The 23,370-nt window shown below is 38.4% G+C and overlaps 1 protein-coding gene across 1 annotated transcript in view; it reads right to left on the minus strand.

Annotated features, from left to right (window-relative positions):
- LOC134221656 (uncharacterized) overlaps window positions 1-23,370 on the minus strand; it is a 54,152-nt gene that overhangs the window by 19,376 nt on the left and 11,406 nt on the right. Inside the window, exon 2 of the mRNA XM_062700845.1 lies at window positions 7,368-7,569. Coding sequence (XP_062556829.1) covers window positions 7,368-7,569 — 202 coding nt within the window. The remainder of the gene's footprint in view (window positions 1-7,367; window positions 7,570-23,370) is intronic.

The raw sequence follows: 23,370 nt of genomic DNA on the forward strand, positions 1-23,370 counted from the left end.
TGTGTCGTGATTAACAGCTTCAAGCAATGGTTGTATCGAGCACTGTGACGATTTTCAGGTAGGTGTTTATTCGATGATACCGTTTTGTAGAAACGGTCTTTAATCCTTAGCTTGCACATCCTTGCTTTGATTGGCTGCCACCTAATCAGGCGTTGGTGCATCTTACCCAGCACTATGAAGCCGGTTCCCAGCTCGTTGGTGGTGCCACAGCTTTGGTAGAAGGTAGCCGCTCGATGCCCGCTTTTCCACACTTTCTGTCCTGTCCAGCAAATCTCCTGCAGCGCCACGACGTCGAAGTTGTGGGGATGTAATTCATCGTAGATCATCCTGTCGCAACCTGCGAAACCTAGCGACTTGCAGTTCCATGTTCCAAGCTTCCAATCGTGATCCTTTATTCGTCGCCTAGGTCTTTGCCGATTATATCGAGTCGCATTATCTCTTATATTGTTCGTAATTATTGGTTTTCCAGGCGGATTATTGGGCCTGCGCAAACCTCCTGTCTCGTCGGAGGGCCGTCATGTCAGGGCTGTTTAGCGTCCCACCTAACACCAGGACTTGGGCTTGTGCGCTTTGAGCGGCACACGGTCGCTTTGGTGGGGCTCACTTGCAGATACATGCAGCTTTTTATAGGAATTTAACAGGGCCCACTGTCAAACCCCACCACATCCTAGGCAAGCCCCACAACTCGCAGATGGCCTTCGGAGGGTTCTTCAAGCCCTTGGACATAGTCCCTGCTGCTCGAAAGATCGTGTACGCAACCTGCCATCAACTCTACCATCTCTTCCGGGTTCTCTACTAAATATTATCTTCGATATTGTCAACTTCATTCGCAATCCTTACACTTGATTTCGATCCGTCCAACGTAATACGAATCAGCCGTATAAGTTTCGCAGGAAAACCATGTTCTAGCATAATTTTCCATAACCAATTTCGTTTCACTGAATAGTACCCTGCTTTGCAATCAATAAACAGATGATGTGACTGCAAGTTGTACTCCCGGAATTATCAAGGATTTGTATCAGGGTAAACATTTTATCTGTCGTTGATCAGCCCTCACAAAAACTTGCCAGGTATTCGCCGACGAAGGAGTCTTCAAGCGGTCTCAATCTGTTGAACAAAATGCGGGATATAATTGTATACGACGAATTAAGGCGCACTCCAGTCTGTGCCCTTTACTAAAGAGTGGGCAAGTGAAACCGTCAAACCAGCTAGTGGGAAAATCCTTGTCTTCCCAAGTACTAAAGATAGGTAATTTGTAAGCACCATTATTTCATTATCAATAACACGCTCCTATGCAAATGATTGCAAACAGACGGTCTTGGTCCAGTTATGTGCGGTGCTTTTTGTTATCATGTGGCTGCTTAAACATAAAACTGAAATGAAGAACAAAAACAAACAGTTTGAACTCAAAACAAGAAGTAAATAATCCGAAATGGCTCAAACTGTTTACATAATTTTGAATTTGTTGTTATTCGCTTATCAACTAGATTGAGAATACACTTTTCGATTCGCTATCCCAACACGGCTACGAATGCTGATAAGAGTCAAACCACACACGAGGAGGAGCCATGTGTGTCATAAACCTTTCGTCTTCTTATAGGAATTTCAGACTACGAGCTATATAATTTAATATATGGAGTAACTTGATGCAAAGGAGCTCGCAACTAATTTTTACTGGATAATATTTATAACGATTATTTGTTGAGTCGATTTTCTCCCAAGAAAATACTTCGGTTGTAACTTTGTTTGCTTGCTTAAGACGAGTTATATTTATACCATTTGATTCCTCTACTTGGTATTCTTTACAGATACACATTTCGACTTCAATAGTAAGGCCGTCTCCAGTGTCTCTTTCTTGATTCGATGACCGCGACTCCAACGAAATAAATTAGAATTTGGCAAAATACTATTATCTTTAGTGTAGTCCGCAATTTGAACCAATATTTGCAAAGCGTGTTTGGTATTAGGGAGACTTAAGCTTTCATAATATAAATTGAAACGGTATATGTAGTCATCAGTTTTGGGGCCAATGACCTGCAGGTTGTATTAATAATATAAAGTAACACAACATCTTTTCGCATTACAAGAGTCGCAAAAGTATTTCCCTTCTCCCAACGGGTCCCGGTTTGCTACTTTCGTCCCAACAGCTGTTAACTCTGGAACAATCAAGCAGTGCCAAAATCCAATAATCCGCCAACCTTCTACTTCTGCTCGTAATCTTTTTCGGATAATATCTGCTGTGAATCATCATCGTTCCGTATGGATGCAGCTTAATACACAATCGAAATCTAACGACATCTACGGCAAAAAGCTACCGTTGCATATGGTGTCTTTGGTCAGATTCGTTGTTAATTTTTATGGATGGAAATTTTGTCGTCTTCCCTGGGCATCAAATAGGTATTATCGCGTTGGCAAGCCTAATAAGTGTTAGTAGCAGTGTAGCAGTAGCAGTGTTATGCAACGTACACACCAGTCAAGCAGTTTGACGAACATTGACTCCACCCCCAAGAAAACGCTTCGGTTGCTGCTTTGTTGGAACGTGTGTGAAGTTGTTTGAACAACCATTTGACAGTTGGCGGCTCGGTTGGAAAAAATTAAAACAGTTTGATTTTGGTTTGAGTTGTCGGGGGTGGAGTCAAGGTTCGCCGAACATGTTTGAGCATTTGTAGTGAAGTTGCACAAAGCCTCATATATTTTTTGTTGGTTGGTGCTCAAGTTTCGCTTCGGTCGTTCGTGTGTGATATTGTTGGTCGAATAAATTAATTGTTCGTGCCGCTGTTGACAAAACTTGATGGATGTTTGAATAAACGAGAGGTGGAGTCAATGTTGGTCAAACTGCTTGACCGTGTGTACGTTCCATTAGTAGCTGTAGAAGTGCTTGATGAACGGCGGGGGATGTAACACCTACAAAGATAATAAAAGATGTTTAGCATAAGGGTATGCGATAATACGCTTTTTCTTGGCGGAACGAAACGAAACGAAATTTAAAATGTCTTTGTAGATTCGAAACGAAGCGAAACGAAATATAGATTTATTTTCGAGACCACGAAACGATACGAAATCAAAAGCTATTTAATTCGAAATTTTTCAAAACGAAACGAAATTTTAATTTTTGTTAAATTTCTCACAGACGTAAGTTAAAGGATAAAAAAAAATACTTCTCGCATTTATTAAAGAATGTTTTGAAAATCCTCAAAATTACCCGATTTTTTTTGTTGACTCTCAAAATATTATTTTTGAGCAAAAAAACGTGAAGGAGGGGGGAGACATATTTGTTTTTAAATATTTATATTGTCCTAACTGTTATGCAACAAATAGAGTATTAAATTATTATTATTATAAGTAATAGAAGAAGCAGGTTATGGAAGCGGTTTGGGAAGAAATTTATCTTGTAGCGTATGCCCCCGAGTATGATCAGTTTTATATCAGTTTGCAATTCTTCTCGTGACGAGCACATAACGGATATAATTCTGTTGTAACCATTTTCACCTTCAAATTAATAGATTATGCTAAAGCATACTAAAGATGAGCAAAATTAATCCGCGATACAATCAGCACGAGCTATCCAAGGTTCGATAGCGAATCCGATCATCGATCGATACACTTCAGAGGTGACTAACCATCTGAAATTTGTGTATTTCGCGCTTATGATCATAAGGGCGTAACTGCGTTAATCGATTTCTCTTTGTCGATGCTTTCTTTTTAAATAATTTGCCATAGATTTTGGAGTTTGAGGTGGTCAAGAATGGTTGCATCTTGCTTCAGAAGCAAAAATCATGGTTGTAGCTTTCCGTTATTAACGAAAGAAAAAAAAGGGAAATCAATCAATGCAGTTACGCTTTTATGAAACTTTGCGCGAGATATGTTTTGTCACGATTTGTCATTTTTAAAGCCCTCTTCTCCGTGATGTACTATAAAGTACGTCCACTTCTTCAATTAAGGCTCAAGAAAAGTTCGACGTTGAAAAGTGCTTTCTGAATGATTTACCACCGGCGTTGTGTCGTCTGTTTCTTTTCTTCCTTCGAAAAATTGTTATTGCAGTAGTGCAACACTGAGAAATACCACAAACACTCATTCAAAAAATACGGATTTGTGTAGTGGTTTGATGCCAATTTTTGTTCCTCCATAAGTGCAAGAAACAGTTGCTATGGACAGTATGAGCTGAATCTAAAGGCAATCAGGAGTCTTTACTTTCAGCAATTCTACTAATCTTTCAATCTGTTCTGGAATTTGGTTTATTCCATACAAAGATCTGGAAATACCCACGACTCTGCAATATTACAAACATATTTTTCAAATAGTCAAACAATATGACAAAATTCAAACCTTTTTAAGGACTGTATGTATAGTTAGTTGATTCGCTGAATATTGACTCTTATATCACAGATAAGTTGTATGGAGCATCTTCAATCCTCTAGAAATTTTATTCTCACTTTCGGTGAGATTCAAATTGTAGTTTTAATGTAAAATGTTGCACATTTTGTTTTTCTTAGGGCCTTCTTCATGCTCGCTTAATTATTGAACGGTGCTTGCTCATACGCTTAACCCTGGTTTAAGGCCTAAGTGGAGGTGAAGGCCTTTAGTTCGAAAAAAGGGCTCAGAAAACACTTCAAGGGCGCTAGGAATCCACGACTTTGCTTGCTAGACACAGTTATCAGAATAACTAAAGCCCCAAACACAATGCCAGCGGAAAGGCAACGGAAACGGCAAATTTGACAGTTAGCGCATATATTTTCTGTCAAATTTGCCTATTCCGTCGCCGTTCCGCTGACATTGTGTTTAAGGCTTAATTGTTATTACTAACATCTACACTCTAAGCCTGACGTACTAAAAATTGCGTTAAATTGCGTTAAACCTAAAAAAAGTTTAAGATGCTTTTCGTTTGCTGTTGAACATTTCCAACAAAACACTGAAGACGTTTTCCAGAAGGAAATTAAATACGTATTTATCGACTCGGAATGGGGTTACGTAAATAGTAGGCGTCAATATATAGGCAACAAAATTTAAAAACAGCCTCTAAGATTGTTTTCAGCGGCGTAGCCGACATTTTAAGTAATTTGAAGTATATGAGTTTAAATTAGTTTTAAAATTTCGCGGAATTCCGTTTAAAGCTAGTTTTTTTCTGACGATTTTTTTGCAAATTAACGAAACGAAACGAAATCAAGAAATCAGATTTCGCCATGCTCAAATTTCGCGAAATTCCGCATTTCCGAGTATCATTTCAAACCACTTGAAACGAAAGTTTTCGAAATACCGCATACGCTTAGTTTAGCACTAAACTTATTAACTCATTGGACGGTTTTCAAACATAGCGGGATAACATACATGGTGATATGGAAAAAGGATTCATAAACGAACGCGTTTTTTCGTCGTTTTGAGGCAGCAGTTGACGAATGCAATCAACTGTTTGCAGAAGTTTTTGTTATCCTTTGGCATTTTTTTATGATGCGAGTTTCATGATTATTTTGGAATAGTAGTGATGTTTTACCTATAATGAGATTATGAACAGCACATGGTGCTTATTGGTTTCGAGTTATTACATAATAGGTTTTGTATCATACTGGCACATCGCAGCTTGAAACCATTAGAGACCCATGGCTCTAAACGAGGAATAGTGAAGCCATATGTATGCCACAAGGTTCCTGTTGTGCCCTGGCCGAATATTGTGTCTTGCCATTACGCGAAATCAACGGTAGAACAGTATTCGACCAATTGAAGAGTTTTTGACATTGATGATAGATGTCCCATTACCAAAAACGATTCAACAGTTAGAAAAATATTGGAAGAAAGTATCAAAACTTGTCGCCAAGAAGTCTGTGCCAATTTATTTAAATATTTAGAACACCGACCTGATGTGCTGCTTTTTAAGCAAAAAGATGCCATGGCTCGAATTAACTGATTGGTACATTGCATTCCAATCACCGAAAGTTTCGTTCCGATTAAAAACGTGGTTTAATACTTTCTATGATATCGTGTTGATGAGAATGAAATTGATTTTTAACTAGTCTTGAAGACAAATAAGAAATTTTACGAACTGGATGAAAAAATTATACCCATTTAAAAGAGACTGATTGAACAATGTAGTTGGTTATTATTAGACAAAGAGAAAAAAAAATAAATGTACCTTACGATAAAATATGTGCCATCAACCATTATCCAACGTATTGAGAACTATCTCTGTTAGCTTTCCCTTGAGCATGAGCAGAAATCTTTCAATTTACGACAAACGTGTAGTTTGGTGATGACGGCTACGGACATGAAAGTTAATCCTTGCTCTTGGCACCGAATAAGCGTTTCTTGCGAACATATGCACATAGTTTCCATATGTGTAGCTAGGGTGGACTGCTGAAAAAGCCTTATGGAGTTTAGCTTATTAGAGTTTAGTTTATGAACATTCAGCCAAAGCTATGTAAGCTTTGAAAAAGCATTTGTTCGACATGGGGTAAGGATTATTCCTGTAAACCAAATTGAATTTTAAAAATTCAACAACAGTAACTTAGCTTAGAAGTTAAACGCTGTAGAAGAGCATAATGAACGTTTGGTTGCGTGGTGGAGAGAAGTAGCCGAACTGAATGTTGTTGGACAAAAAAAAAATGCCGTTTCATATTTTTGATGCGGTAATAACCAATCACTGAGAAAGGACGATTGAAAACTTTCAAATTTCCATTTAATCTAATTAGGAATTGAAAGAAGAAAGGCTATATTGTTGTTGCTTATTAAATTTTTCAAACTAATGAGTAAAGAGGTTGAATATTTGCTAGGATGTGGCGACGAATTGATTGTAAATAGTTGAAAAATTATTATTATACAAACAAAACTTTGATGCAACGGTCTAACACAGCTATAAAAATGTTTCAATTTAGTTCGTGCCTTGATGCCAGCAAAGCTTTTCAGTAATAAGTGGAGAAATAGTGATACATACTCATAATTGATATTGATCGTCAAAAATTGTATTTCATTAAATTGTAGACTAAGCTTTTACCCTCTAAAAAAAGAAATTTTACATAAAAAAGGAAATTAGGGTATGATTAATAAATAAGTATAAAATTTCCACAAATAATGCATTTCCATAAACAATTTTCTATTTTTTCTATGAAAAATTTACAATTCTTCCTGGAAATTTTATTTTGCTGTCTTAATTGTCTTAGTCGATTTTTTGACTTATTCAAGGTCAACTTTCCAAAAGGTCAATTTGTGCAAAATAATTAACCCAAAACCAACCCCTAAATGCCATTTTATAATTTATCTGGAGCCGCAGACAAGTTCGAATCCCCCTACACCGTTTCTAGCTACTGCTAGTGATCATTATGTTGCCGCCTAGTCTTAGATCCCCGACATACAGCACAAAACATGTTCACACGACAAACATCAGATTGCACGACGCTGCTGGGACCGAATACGAATGCAGATGTGGCCTCATCCCGGTTTGTATCGTCATCGTCGTCGTCGTCGTCTTCAGTTCCATCATCACTAACACTGGTTGTCCTCGTCGGCAGCGCAGGTTCATCGGGATGTTTGGTAGGTATGTAAGGACAAGACGGTCCTACGGTCTTGATAAAGTTCCTCAATCTATATCAATATTGTGGCAACGTGATGTAGTTGCATAAAAATGTCCTCGATATTGTTATTTCCCACCCCGTCCCAGCCGCCCGGTTTCGCCCGCACTGTAACATGCTGTGCCGCCACTGAATTGATTTCTTCGATTCTTCTTGAAGCTGTTTTGAAGTGGCACGTCAAGTGGGAACATTGGAAACTTTTCACCTTATTGATCTGGAGACAACAAGAGTTACTGTTTGGTAACGAGAGGGAGGGAACCAGGGCAGGTATCTACTACAGATTGAGCTTGTAGTAGGAAGCCATGGAGTGTAGCACGGAAAATGTGACTTCTTGCCTGGGGCTGAAAGCTGCTGAGGGTTTGGCACTGAGATGGATTTGCATTTTGATTTGCTTTGGTTTGTGTGCTGCTACACAGCCTGTGGGGGAATGCATGGTGCGATAATAAGGTTTACGCAGCTTCGATTGATATCTACATGAACATTTTATTAAGATATGAAAACACGTTAAAGCAGTTATGCTGATTTATTGACACCATTGCTATATTGACAAAACGGTGGGAACAAACATGGGCTCACGTGCATGTGTGTGAAAATTGATTGAGATTTTGTGCAAGGCTGTCAACTATCTGTTCTGCTTAGTAACCAAGAAAATATCGCCCATAAAAATCCTAAAAACTGCAGAAGTGACGTGAGCTATACGAGCGATTGTTGTTTTTTACCTGTTCCAATGCAGTATTGACTGTTATGATCTTCGGGCAAATTTCGGTTCAACTATCAAAAAAGGATAACAGTTAATCCCGGATAGACGGTAATTGCTCATTAACAGTAAAATTTGATATTGATAACAAAACGTGATATGGACTTGTTTGAAATAAGTAGTAAAGTGAAAATAACAAACAAAAATAACAAGAAACAAATGGACCGGAGGATAATAAAAATATCAGGTTTCAGGCAATTAACAAGAACTTAACAATATCCTAAGCTATTGGTTTGTTCTTGTTAAAAGCAAAACCTGATATTTTAATGATTTTTGTTATTTTCGATTGTTATTTTTACTCTTATTTCAAACAAGTTCATATCATGTTTCTACCCGGGATACTTTTGTTTTATTTTTTGCAACATTTGGACCAGAATCCCAGTCCATTTTTTCTAGGAATTCTGAAGCGCCAGCATGATATTCTCCTAGAGTTCCTCAGAAATTCCAAAAGAATTTTTAAGCGGGCCGCAGTCTATTTGCAACATTTGTTTTTCAGTTCATATTGCATGTTACAAAATATTGTATACTATTTGAACTAAATATTTTATTCCTGTGAATCTTTTTCAAATAAAATATGTACTTGTAAGGACATTTCGTTCTACAGGTTTTATCGCCGTAGCTGACTTTTAGTCTTTAGTACCCTTTTTGCAGTAGCGGACTTGACACGAAACTTCACCAAAGCATCTTATCGGCTCAGTTGGTAGAAAATATATTAAGCGGTTTTTTCCGTATGATCATATGTCGATCGAGTTTATAGTTTCGATCTTATGTTTTCTGTATTTGACGTTTATTGTCCGTCCACTATAACTTGTCGTAGCAAATAACAGAGGGTTCTGAAAAAATCCCATATGGGATTCTTAGTAGCATCTTTTCGAAATTCTAAGAAGTAACTAAAGGGGCCGCACTTTGGAGATCACTGTCGAAGAGGATATTCCGGCGGAACTCCAAGGGAACTTCCTTCCCAAACTCCACAAGAAATTCCTTCCCGACGTACAGGAAGAGTTCCTTCTAAAACTCCAGGTGAAATCATTTGTGAGGTGAGACGCATTCTAGAGAAAAAAAATCCAGAATAATCCACCTAGCGGTGATGGTGCCTTTCTCATGTCTTATAAAACATGAAAACGTATAAGAGTAACAAGACAAGCATATAAGAGAGGTCAAAATTGATCTATCAAAAGTTCGGTTTTGGAGTGATCCTATAGCCTTTCAGCATACTTATAGTTTACGCAAAACGCAAAAACTAGAAGAAATTTTTAAAGAAAGTTCTTGTGGAATTTTCTCTAGAGTTTCTACAAGAATGTCTCTTGGAGATCCTTCGCACTTTTTTTTCTAGATATCCAACTCCAATTCATCGCGGAGTTTCAATTCGTTCCAATTCGAGTTTTCCACGCAATTCCTCCTGGAAATTCCTCAGGACATCGTTCGATTATTCATCGTTCTCACTGGATTTTCTTCAGAAATTCTTCTGGAGTTCCTTCAGAAACAATTCAAGGAGTTCCTCAGGAAATTCCCCTCAAGTTTTTTCAGGCTTTCCTCCTGGAGGTCCTCCTGCAATTACTCCTGGAGTTACTCCCTCAATTCCTTTTAAAGGTCCTCCATGAATTCCTCCTGTTGTTCCTCCCGGAATTCCTTCAGACGTTCTTACAGTTTTTTTTTTGAGTTTCATTAAGAATTTTTCCTTGAGTTACTTCAGAGATTCTTCCTGGAGTTCTTCCAGAGATTCTTCCTGAAGTTTTTTTTTTTCCCTGTTGGGTATCTTAATCACTGCGACCATTTGTTAGATCTATTGTGATATATGTCCCATTTGATCTAGCTTTGTCAAGTTGACGCATCATTACTATTTAGAGCAATTGCATTTCCTTGACTACCAGCGTTATCCCAATGCGGTATTATGGTTCTGATGAATCGTACTACCATATTGGGACTTGTTCTCCAAACTTCTGAGGGTTCTATAAGCCCCCTATTGAAGAACTGTAATCTCTTTCTAAAAATTGCCGGACAATGGCATAACAGATGTTCCGAGTCTGCTACATGTGTGCCGCAGAAACGACATCATCTAGTAGTTTTCCTAACAGGTTCAAATGATATCGACTCGAACAATGGCTTTTTATAAGACCTGTATAAGTGCTAAGATCTTTTTTGAAAGGCCTCAACTTTTGCAAGTGATAAATACGTTTGGTGTGATGAAACGTTTAGCTTGCCTCGCAATCAAGGTGGTTTTCTTGTATCCTCTATTTTAGAAGATTCATATGATTTGAGTTCCATTCTAAGAGAACACGCAGATACACCACAAAATGGTCGGGATCTATGAATTGTCTATATAAACCAAGTCATACCAGCATATCAGCTTGCTCATTGCCTTCAATGCCACAATGACCAGAAACCCAATAGAGGTTTACATTATTACGACTACTCAAGGTTTAGAGTGACTGAACACATTCTAAAACGAGTGTAGATGTGCATGTTGCTGATTTTAAAGCTTTCAATTCGGCTTGACCGTCAGACATTATGGAATATTTGAATGCCAGTAATTTCGGCGTAAGCATAGATTAGAGCATTCCAGAATAGCCTGAACTTCAGCTTGGAAAACAGTTGGCCACTTGCCCATGGAAATCGAGATATTTATCCCTGGGCCAGTTACGCCTGCTCCAACTTGATCGTTCAGCTTTGAACCATCGGTGTAAAATACAATTGATCCTGAGCGAAGACTTGGTCCACCGTTCGCCCATATATTTCGCTCAAGATTAATTACATCAAAGCATCGATAAAATTGTATTTTCCCCTCATCCAAACATCATTGATTGTGATACGTGAGTTGATACCTATTTTGTTTACAATAATAAGATGACCTTTTAGGTCACCTTCGAAGAGGTTTGAATCTCTCTTGACCTTCAAAGCACTCTTCTCTGCTTCTAATTGAATAAATTGATCCAATGGTAGCATGTGGAGCAAAGCGTCTAGCGCTTTATTCGGCGTGCTCCTCATTGCACCAGTTATTGAAAGAGTAGCTAATCTTTGAAGTTTTTCCATCTTCTTCTGAACCACCCTTTCTTTTGTTTTTGGCCACCATAGTAATGCGGCATATGACATTCTGGGTTTCACAATCGCCGTATAAATCCATTGAATCATTTTTGGCTTTAGTCCCCACTTTTTACCGAACGTCACCTTACTTATCCATAAAGCATTTGTAGCTTTGCTTAATACTTCCTCAAGATGTAAGTTCCAATTCAGCTTACTGTCAAGTCTAACTCCAAGATGCTTGACTGAGTTTGAAAGTTTCAAATCTTCTCCTTTCAACTTTAAAGTAGGAAGAGAATTATTTCTTCTCCTTGTAAACGCCACTAATGTGGCCTTTGAAGGATTTATATTTAATCCTTCTTTTTCACACCATAGTGTGATGAAATTTAGAGCGATTTGCATTCGGTCCGAAATAACACAGTCATATTTTCCTCTTACTAATATGACTATATCATCCGCGAAGCCAATTATTTCAAAGCCTCGAGCCTCCAGTTGTTTGAGAAGATCATCAACGATTAAAGACCACAATAGGACGAGACCAGTGGCATTCTAGCTAAAATTCCGCTTGAGGCCCTTTCAAATCATTTCAACAACACTTGTACACCTGCTGGTATAAATTGCGATATTGACACTACCAAGCGAGAGGTGGTGATGCTTCGTTTTTATATCAATGAATTTTCTATACAGCATGGACAACTGTTCTCACTAACTACGCATTTTGAATGTTACTTTTGACTCTAGGTGGAAAAGTCATAAAGAAATTTTTTTTCTGAGTTTTTATGCCCTTCAGATTGCATTTATTATTTAAATAATGCAAAATGCAGATAGGGTATAAAAATCAGAAAAAATTGAAGCTTTTCTACCTAGGTCACATATTCTGTGATGCGTAGTTAGTGAGAACAGGTGATTTGTCCATACAAATTCATTTTACTACAAATGTTGTCATCTCTTTCAACCAGCACCTTTGGCCCTGTCCTATAAATACGCAGCATCGCTCCTTGACAATATCGCAATTTATACCAGCAGGTGTACAAGTGTTGTTGAAATGATTTGAAAGGGCCTCAAGCGGAATTTCAGCTAGAATGCCACTGGTCTCGTCCTATTGATGAGCTTCCAAGGTTGGCTGATATTTCTCTTTTTGATAACATCTCGCCAATCCAATCAACAATACATACATCAAAACCTCGTTTTAACATAGCATTCTTCATTGAACTGTGAGATGTGTTATCGAATGCTCCTTCAATGTCAAGGAACGCTGCAAGTGAAATTTCTTTTGCTTCAAAAGTTCTTTCCAACTTTGTAACTAGCTTGTGAAGCGCTGTTACTGAAGATTTTCCTCCTGATATGCAAACTGATTTTTGCTTAGAGGAGTTTTCGTTAGATAAGATGATTTTATATACTCATCTATCAGTTTTTCCATTATTTTAAGTATAATGGACGATAAGCTGACTGGTCTGAAGGATTTTGGGCATGATTTATCCTTCTTATTGGCTTTTGGGACAAATGTAACCCGCACTTCTCTCCATGCAGTCGGTATATAGCCTAATATTAAGCTTGATCGGAACATCTTGGTTAATATGGGTGTTAAGATCACTTTTCCTTCTGCAGTAGTACAGGAAAAATTCCATCCCTACCTGGAGCTTTGAAGGGTTCAAAAGAATCAATCGCCCATTCAACTTTCTGTTCAGTAAATATTTCATTGGCCAGAGCGCTAGTATTGCTCCTGGTGTAATTCATCCCAGTGACTTTATTCGTTTGTTGAATATCTCTCCTGGCTTCATTTACACTAGTTTGCGTATCAGATGCATTCTGGTCTTCATGTGAATTAATGATAGAACACGGGAAGTGTGTTTGCATCATTATTTCTAATGTTTCATAACTTGTCTTGGTAAAAGACCCGTTGTCTTTTTTAATAGTTCCAAGACCATTTGTGTGATCTTTAGCAAGGATTTTCTGCAATCTAGCAGCTACTGGAGTACTTTCAATGTTTTCACAGGTGTGCTTCCAGTTTATCCTTTTAGATCTTCGAATTTCTCTATTATAAGAAGCGAGGGATTCTTTGTATTGTTCCCACTGTTGTGTACGTTTAGCCCGGTTAAAGAGTTTCCGGGTTCTTTTCCGCATCTTTTGCAAGTTACTGTTCCACCAGGGTACGTCTCTGTTTGAAGAACGTTCCTTAGCAGCACAGCTGACTTGAAAAGACTTCAGTATTAAGCCAGAAAATTGCTTAGAACTTTCTTCTAGTCCACGATAAGAATTTGATGAGGTGCTCAAGTTTTCCGCCTCACTTGTCAAATTTGAGATATAAAATTCCCAGTTAGTTTTCCTGGGATCTCTTCTGGTTTCTATGAGTTGATTTCAAGCCTCATATTCGAATAATATGTGCATGTGATCAGATAGAGATGTTTCATCTGAAACATGCCAATTTGTGATTTTCTCCGAAAGTGTATGACTACACAAGGTTAAATCTAGAACTTCTTGCCTGATAGCATTTGAAAAGGTAGGTTTATTTCCCCTGTTACTTATATCTACATAATTTTTGCAATATAGTCGAACAGATTCTGATCTCTTATGTTGATATCCGAACTAGCCCATATTGTGTAATGAGTATTTGCGTCACAACCGATAATGATTGCTTTATTTTGATTTCTGCAATATTAGTTAAAAGTGGATACTTCTGGTGGAGGCATATTATCAGCATCTCCTGGGAAGTATGCTGAGGCGACAAATATTTCCGTTTTCCCACGAATTGTCGGTACCTCCATCATAACCGCAACAATATCTCGATTAATAAACTCTGTTATTGGAATAAATTTTGCTTTTCCATTCACCAAAATTGCAGCCCTGGGAGGTTGCTGTCCTGTTTTGTAAATTATTTTGGATGTATTTGTAGGAATACCCATTATTCTACCGTTGTTCGTCCATGGCTCCTGGATTAACGCAATATCCAGTTTGCTCTCAGCAAATCTCTTACAAAGTACAGCTGTCGCTCCCTTTGCATGGTGTAGATTTACTTGAATGAACTTAATTTTACTATTTTGCATTTTTTGTTATTTGGATATAATTCCAGCATAATTCATAGTATGGCCAAAGATATTGGGTTTTCCCCGTGATTGTTTACTCTTCAAAGTCCTGGGATATTTACGTTCTGATTAATAAATCATTACATCATCGCCAGTATCTTTAAATGTTTTACTAATTCACGGTTAGCCCTATACTCTGGTCTTTCACTACTGATGATTCGATTTGTAAAACAAAACAAAATTGTATAATTATATAACTATGAATACACCAAGCCGCGATGTAATAAAATTATAGTATATAAATAAAAATATATAGATAAAAAAAATATATGTAGTAAAATCACAATAAATAAGACGATAAACTATAAGGCAAATAGAAACGATAAACTAATAAGACAAATAAAAAATCTGAAGGGTTATGTACAAGACACGACCGCCCAACGTAAACTACAAAGAACAGTTTGGTGCATTGAGGAATGTAGTCATATTTTAAGATAATTCATTCGATTACTTATGTCACTGGTTTAGAACAAAATTACCATAACTTAAAATATAAAAAATTGTTGGATACCGTAGTCAGGGGTGACGTCCGAGCCCTCACCGACAGTCTGGAGGTCGGATAACAAAATCGTTCAAAAAGGTCACTTATAATTCAGTTTTATTGTTCTCAGATACATTAAATCTATTGTACAAGCATTCTATGTAGTTGAAACAATGACCCATTCTCACCCCCATTTGACCCGTTGTCTCACCGACGACGGTACGATAACTTAAAATTTTAACTTTAAAAGTTGGCAGAGAAGGGATAAGTAGTCATATTGTTGAGTCCGACAAAGAAGCGCGAGTCGATAAAACCCGGTTGCGCCAACTAGAAATCAACAAATACTAGCCGTTTGGACTCAAATTCCGAACTTTTTTTTCCGAACACCCATCCCAAATTCAACATGACTCATATTCCGAACTTTAGCTTTTAAATGCCCATTTTAACTTTATTCGTGTAATTTTCTCCACAGGAGTTTGAATTCGTTTGTTATCTTGATCCTCAGTGCGGAAAACCAATGACAGTTTTAGTTTTAGGGCGCTAAAACGCCAGCGTTCGGAATATGAGTCATATTCGGGATTTGAGTCAGAACGGTACCACAAACCAAGCCATTCTGTTGAGATGCGCCAGAGTAGTAAACGCTGCGGACGGGAATAGGGTATTTGTGCTATTTTATTACAATCTAACTCCCACTATCTGGCAGTGGCATTATGGATAACATATTCGTGCAACCATATTATTAATATAATTGAAATCTTAGATCCGGGAGCTAGAAAGTAATAGTCCTATTGTAACCTATAGCCCGTTTCAATAAAGTATGCGTTCCGAAGCTATAGCCGTATACAATAAGCCCCGCATGATTGTACCCACAGAGTATCTGAAGTGCATTCAAACTTCCTGAATTAAAAATGAATTCTTTTGATTTTGGCGCATATTTAATAATAAAAATATAATTAACAATTTGCAGTTTATCATAAAATGGCTTACCATTTTCCTAAGTTATCTTTGAATCGAACATGTTTGTTCATCTGCATTGCGATTATCGCATTATGACATTGCATTGCCGTTGCTAACAATCGATCATCCTATCTTTGCACAAACATGCGCTTGTATGTATATCGCCGACTGCGGTCACTGCTCTGGCCCCTCTGGCCCTACTTTTTGTGGCAAACTGGTGCGAAGCACCGCACAAAAAGAAGAGCCCAAAAACCAACTACACTGAAAGACGGCCGAATGAGACTCACGTTGCGAACGGGAAAAAGAGGTGCTGACAAAATGGTCTAATATTCTACTTTAACGTTGATAATCAAATGTTTCAATATAACTGGAAAATTGGTGGAGAGTTTCCGAGTCGATTGATATATAAAACTCAAAAATCCATCGAAAGATGAATGCGCTATTAACGTTCAAAATCTTACATGATTTCGTGACGGTCTCGGGTTTGGATATTTTCATTTGTCACCCTGTATCCGAGTCTTCCCCTTAGACGTAGTTTACGTCAAAAAAAAATGGTTCAAGCAAATAAGCAAGTGTCAAAACATGTAAAAGAAAACGATTTAAATCGATGAATAGTAAAATAATCTATTGATGTATTTAAAGTTATATTATTAATACCGGTATAGAGCTTTTATGATCAGCGTCCCCTATTCTTGCCTTCTGTGCGGTATTGTTTTGCCGCCAGCAGCGCTGTGAGTTCTTCGTCTCACTGTCTCGCTGTGTTTTATCACTCGCTCGCCAAAGCAGAACAATAAAAACAGTTGTTGCTGTACCTACCGTCATCGCTCCATACGTTTGGATGGATAAGTCGAGTTAGCAATACATAAATTATATTTCACTTCGAAATAGCACTTTGGTGTGTCAATGATGTGGTATGAAACACACTTGACCACTAGTTTAATTAATGCTCATAGATGAACAAATAAATTATCCTTCACGGATCATAACTTGCATGCAAGATGAACTTGTCTTTTTGCACACTCTCACTTGTTTCCTTCCTAATAAGTTCACTTCACCGGGAGTTTTAACCATTAATTTATACTAAAATTTGCAGTCCTTCGCCTGCTTGCACAATTTACGCGATTGTTAGCACTTTATCTCCCGATTTACAATCCACTCGCGAATTTAATTACTCGATTTCGAAAGTAATTTCGGTTGATTTTTTATGCCGATACAATCACGTCACGAATAATCGGCAGTGTTGCCAATTCTTCCTGAAGTTACTCTACAGATGCTTTTTGGAGTCCCCGCAGGGATTCTTCCTGGAGTTCCTTTAGAAATTCTTCCTGGAGTTACTTCAGAGATTTTTCATAGAGTTTCTCCAGGGATTCTTTCCATGTATTCTTCCTGCAGTTCTTCCAGTTACTCCTTTTGGAGTTCCTCCAGGAATTATTATTAGAGTTCCTCCAGGCATTATTCCTGGAATTCCTTCCAAAATTCCTTCCAAAGTTCCTTCACGGATTCTTTCTGGGGATCCTCCAGCCCGAGTATCACACATGTTGTAGAGTAGTTACAGTAACTCTTATGCAACCGAATTTGGTCACATTTGAGTTGCTGCTACCAAATCAGTGTGATTTTTTCTACTAAGGAGGGATTCTTTCTGGGGTTCACAGAGGGCTTTCTTTCTGGAATTCCTCCAGGGATTCTTCCTGAAGTTCTTCCAGGAGTTTTTCTTCGAGTTCCTTCAGAGATTCTTCCTGGAGTTCCTCCAGGGATTCGTTCTAGGGAATTCTTACCGGAATTCTTCCAGTAATTCATCCAGAAGTTCGTCCATAGCTTCTTCCTTGAGTTTCTCCAGGCATTATTTCTGGAGTTTCTCCAGGGATTATTCCTGGAGATTTTCCAAGGATTTTCCTTGGAGTTCCTCCCGGGATTCTTCCTAAAGTTCTTCCAGGGATTCTTCTTAGGGCTCCTCCCGGGATTCTTCCTAAAGTTCCCCCAAAGATTTTTTTCTATAGTTGCTTCATGAATTCTTCCTGAAGTTCCTCCAGGGATTCTTCTTGGTGTTTTTCCAGGGGTTCTTGGAGTTGGTCGGGGTTCTGCCAAATCACACCAAGCGCCAATGAAAAATTTCCAATTTTTTCGCCAAAGTTTTCGTATAACAGATTCAATTAATCACAAATCGCATTGGACATCGTTTAACGACATAACTTAGGATATCCTACAACAAATGTCATGCGTACATTTCACATAAAACATAAAATATTATCCGTTTTCTTTTTGCGAACAAAATATCACAAGTCAGTCAAAAAGCCGCTTGGTGCGGTTTGGCTGAACCCCGAACAGTTTCTCCACGGGTTCTTCTTGGAGCCCCTCTAGAGATTTTTCTGTAGTTCCTCCAGGAATTCTTCCTGAAGTTTTTAAAGTAATTCTCTTGGAGTTTCATGAGGAATTCTCTCTGAATTTCCTTCAGTGATTTTTCATAGCGTTCCTCCAGGGATTCTTCCTGGATTTCGTTTAGAGGTTCTTCCTTAAGTTTCTCCAAAGATTATTTCCGGAGCTCCTTCACGAATGCCTCTAAAAAATCCTTCTGGAGTTCCTACAAGAAATTCTTCTTCCTTGGGTTGCTCCAGGGACTCTACCTGGAATTACTCGAGGGATTCTTTCTAAAGCTGAAGTGGCCACAATGCCACAGGGATTCTTCCAGGAATTCCTCCATGAGCTTCTTATGGAGTTCTTCACGGTGTTCCTCCAGGATTTCTTCCTGGTAGTCCTCCTGGTATTCCTCCAGAGATTCCTCTTATAAGTCTTCCAGTTAATCCTTATGAAGGGTCTATAGGGATCTTCCAGGGTTTACTCCAGGGGTTCTCCTTGATCGTCCAGGGATTCTTCCTGAAGTTGTTGCAAGGATTCTCCATGGAGTTCATCCAGGGGTTCTTTTTGGAGTTCCTCGTGGAATTGTTTCTGGAGCTCCTCCAGGAATTCTACCTCGAGTTACTCTACACGGATACAAATTTCATCCATTTGCTTCAAAAATATACATGTTTTTTTTCCAAAATGGTAATATGTTTGAATCCAACATATTTATTTTTAAAACCAAATTAAATCCCTGTTTGTTTTATACATACACTAGTGGGCAGCCCCTCGCTCGCTCTTGCAAAAGTAAACAAAAACTCGAGTTCGGATCGGATCAGATCGGAAGACAGCAGAGAAGTAAAAGCAAGAGTAGAAGCATTTGTTTTCTTGCTTCCAAATTGATGATAAGGATGTTTTTTAGGTACACAAAGGTAAGTAAATAATATATGTACATTGTAATTGTGAAATCTTGTAGTCAAATGCTACCAGAATATGAAAATTTGTAGAATAGGAGATCGTCAGTTGCATTCTAGCCAAAATTCCGCTTGAGGCCCTTTCAAAACATTTTAACAACAGCCACTACACCTGATGGTATAATTGCAATATTTCCATTATCAGGCGACAGGTGGTGTTGCTGCGTGTTTGTATCAATGTAATATTGCATATACACTAGTGGCATCTGCTGTTCGATATCGAAAGCTTTCAATGTTCCTTCCACACACACGAGGTGGAGAACAGTCTTGAAGAAATTGAAAGTATACAGCTAGAATTTAGTATGGAGGTACAATGAAATCTCTTTTATTGTTTAGAACTGGAAAACAAGTCGTGGGTACAAAAAATCTGAAAATTATTTGTTGCTTTTTGACCTAACTTTCATATTGATGCGATGCGTAGTTGATGAGAACGGATGATTTGTCCATACAAGGAAATTCATTTTACTTTAAATGTTGTGGCGCCATCTCGTTCAAACAGCACCTTTGTCTTTGCCTTATTGATAAGAAAATATTATGAGTGGTCGAAGCCAAACAATAATATCCATGTTTGCTTCAAACATTTAGCTGGTTAAAGCAACTTGAAACGCACATTTGATTCAAAAAAAAGTTTTCGTTCGCTTCAAATGCAACAATATGTTTGATCCAAACATATTTATTTTTGATGCCAGAATAAATTGTTTATTTTTGGATTTACATATTCTAGTGTTTGATTTTAACGTAGTTTTTGCTGCGTGTATTGATTCTTCCTGATGTTCCTCTAGAGGTTCTTCTTGGGGTTCTTCCAGGGATTCTTCCTGGAGGTCATGGAATTGTTTATGGATTTTTGTCTGGGATTCTTCCACGAATACCTTCAGGGATTCAACTTTGAAAATTCCTCCGGCAATTCCTTCGGGAAACACTCTAGCACTTCCTTTGAGAATTTGTTTGGCAATTTCTTTTGGAGTTCCTCCAGCAATTATGTACTTCAGTAATTCTTCCGGCAATTCCGCCGGGAATTCCTCCGACAATTCCTTCAGGAACTCGTCCGGCAAATCCTTCGGAAAATACTCTGGCAATTCCTTTAGGAATTCTTCAGGAAATTCCTTCTGGAGTTCCTCCGGCAATTTATTTGGGAATTCCTGCGGCAATTACTTTGGAAATTACTCCGGCAATTATTTCAGAAAATCTTCTGGTATTTTTTTCGGGATTTTTTTTTAGCAATTCCTTCTAGAACTCCTCCGGCAATTATTCGAGAATTCCTCCGGTTATTCATTCGGAAATTCCTCCGGCAATTAGTTCGGGAAATTCTCCAGAATTCCTTCGGGAACTCCTCCTGGAAAACTTCTTCGTGAATTCCTTCTCGAGCAGCACACTTGTGATATAGAGGTATCTGTTACAAATATACAACTGATTTTGATTACATTTGAGTTGCAGCAACCAAATCGGTTTTAATTGTGCTGCTAGGATTGTGGAACCCCTCCGGGAATGCCTTCTGAAATTCATCTGAGAATTTCTTTCGGTAGTTCGGTTAAGGATAAGTTAAGGATTCCGGTATGCAGAGCCCCAACATCCCTTAAATAGGATAAAAGTTACAGTACAATATTTTATTCTTACTTCATGACATCCAGATAAGATAATTTGGTAGAAAACGGGTTGATGTTAGTTTTGGCCCAATTTCGTATTTTTCTGACCATTGTGCGCTGACGAGTTTACATGTTGAGTGTTGATCAACCTCGATATTTTGAAAATTGGATTTTATTCATCCCGTCATAAGCCAACATTAATATCATTATTGTTGTATCAGGTGATCGCTATGAATTCAATAATGATCGGGCATTGCATACAATAAAAAAAACTATGCCTATTCTGCGCCTCGAATGACTCGAGAATTGTCTATTTCGACACATCTCACGTGAGACGACCGTGTAATTCAATGGGTTTTTCTCATGAAGAGTTCGATTTATTATTCTCGGCAAAATTTCTGTAGAACTAGTTAAAATCTAGACCAACATTTGAAAAGGGCGTAACAGCCAAAATTTATTTCTGCTGATTCTTGGTCTACGTATATAGCTACATTTTTGACGTAAACTACGTCTAAGGGGAAGACTCGGATACAGGGTGACAAATGAAAATTTCCAATTTCGAGACCGTCACGAAATCATGTAAGATTTTGATCTTTAATAGCGCATTTATCTTACGATGGATTTTTGAGATTTATACATCATTCGACTCGGAAATTCTCTACCAATTTGTCAATTATATTGAAACTTTGGGTCATGAACGTTAAAATAGGGTATCGGATCATTTTGGCAGCACCCTCTTTTCTTGTCCGCAAGAGTCTCGTTTCGGCCGTCGCCGTTCAGTGCGGTTGGCTTTTGGACTTTGCTTTTTGTGCGGTGTTTCGCACAAAAGGTAGAACAATGGAGCCGAACCAGTCGAAACAAATGTAACAAAAATGCGTAATGTAGTGCATGGTGAATAAAAAGTGATGCAGATAGGGGAATGTGTGAACAGGCATGAGACGACCAATTGTTATCAATGCCAATGCCCTTGTTAGTAATGCAATCATCGCAATGTAATTGCACAAACATGTTTATATTAAAAAACGACTTTGGAAAAATGTTGAGCTTTTTTTTTTTTTGCGAACTGAAAACTAATAAGACCGTTACACAGAAGGCCTTCCGTAAACACGGAAGGTCAGAGCTTTTTGAAGAGTATTTGAGGCTCGAAAGAAAACTCAAAAATCTTCTCAAGGCAAAAAAACGTAGCTACTGGCGACGTTTTGTCGAGGGACTATCACGAGAAACCTCAATGACAACACTTTGGAAAACGGCTCGCAACATGCGGAACCGCATTTCCAACAATGAGAGTGAAGAATACTCCAATCGATGGATATTCAACTTCGCAAAAAAGGTCTGCCCAGATTCCGTACCAGCAGAACCGCTATTTCGAGAATCAGTCACTGATCCCGGTTCTTTGGGTGGACCATTCACAATGCTGGAACTTTCTATGTCTCTTCTTTCATCGAATAACTCTGCTCCGGGATGCGATAACATCAAATTCAATCTTCTTAAAAACCTCCCAGATATCGCAAAAAGACGATTACTGGACCTGTACAACTGTTTCATGGAGTACAACATTGTGCCACCTGAATGGCGACAGGTCAAAGTAATAGCTATTCAAAAGCCTGGGAAACCAGCGTCTAATCACAATTCATACCGACCGATTGCCATGCTATCATGCATGAGAAAGTTATTAGAGAAAATGATCCTTTCAAGAGTCGACCATTGGGTCGAACAAAATGCATTACTCTCAAATACTCAGTTTGGTTTTCGAAAAGGTAAAGGAACAAACGATTGTCTAGCGTTGCTCTCTTCAGATATTCAGCTGGCCTTTGCGCACAAGGAGCAATTGGCTTCAGTATTCTTGGATATCAAGGGCGATTTGATTCAGTTTCCATAGAAGTACTGTCAGACAATCTGCACAGTAGTGGATTACCCGTTATTTTGAACGATTTATTGTACAATTTGTTGTCAGAACAACAAATGAACTTCACACTCGGCACTCTGACAACTTCCAGAAATAGCTACATGGGCCTTCCCCAAGGATCATGTTTAAGTCCCTTGCTTTATAATTTCTATGTTAAAGATATTGACAATTGTTTGGAAGGACAATGCACGCTCAGACAACTTGCAGATGATGCCGTGGTCTCTCTAAGAGGTCCATGTGCAGCTGTCTTGCAAGGACCATTGAAAAGTACCCTAGATAATCTGACTGTTTGGGCCAGACATCTAGGGATCGAGTTTTCACCGCAAAAAACTCAGTTGGTTGTGTTTACTAGGAAGCGGTACCCAGCTCAACTGAAACTAAAACTGTTGAATGATGACATCAACCAATCTTTATCTTCTAAATACCTTGGGGTCGTATTTGATTCTAAATGCACATGGAAACTCCATTTTGAGTATTTGATACAAAAATGCCGGAAAAGGATCCATTTCATCGCAATGTAATTGCGTTCTATCTCCGGAACCTGGTGGGGTGCTCACCCGGAAGACCTCATCAAACTCTATAGAACGACTATTCTCTCTGTTTTAGAGTATGGCTCTTTCTGCTTCCTCTCAGCAGCTGATTGCCACTTGATCAAATTGGAACGAATTCAGTATCGTTGTTTGCGTATTGCCCTTGGCTGCATGCATTCAACGCATAACAT

Source organism: Armigeres subalbatus, chromosome 3 (genome assembly GCF_024139115.2).
Source record: "Armigeres subalbatus isolate Guangzhou_Male chromosome 3, GZ_Asu_2, whole genome shotgun sequence".
Taxonomy (NCBI): Eukaryota; Metazoa; Arthropoda; class Insecta; order Diptera; family Culicidae; genus Armigeres; species Armigeres subalbatus.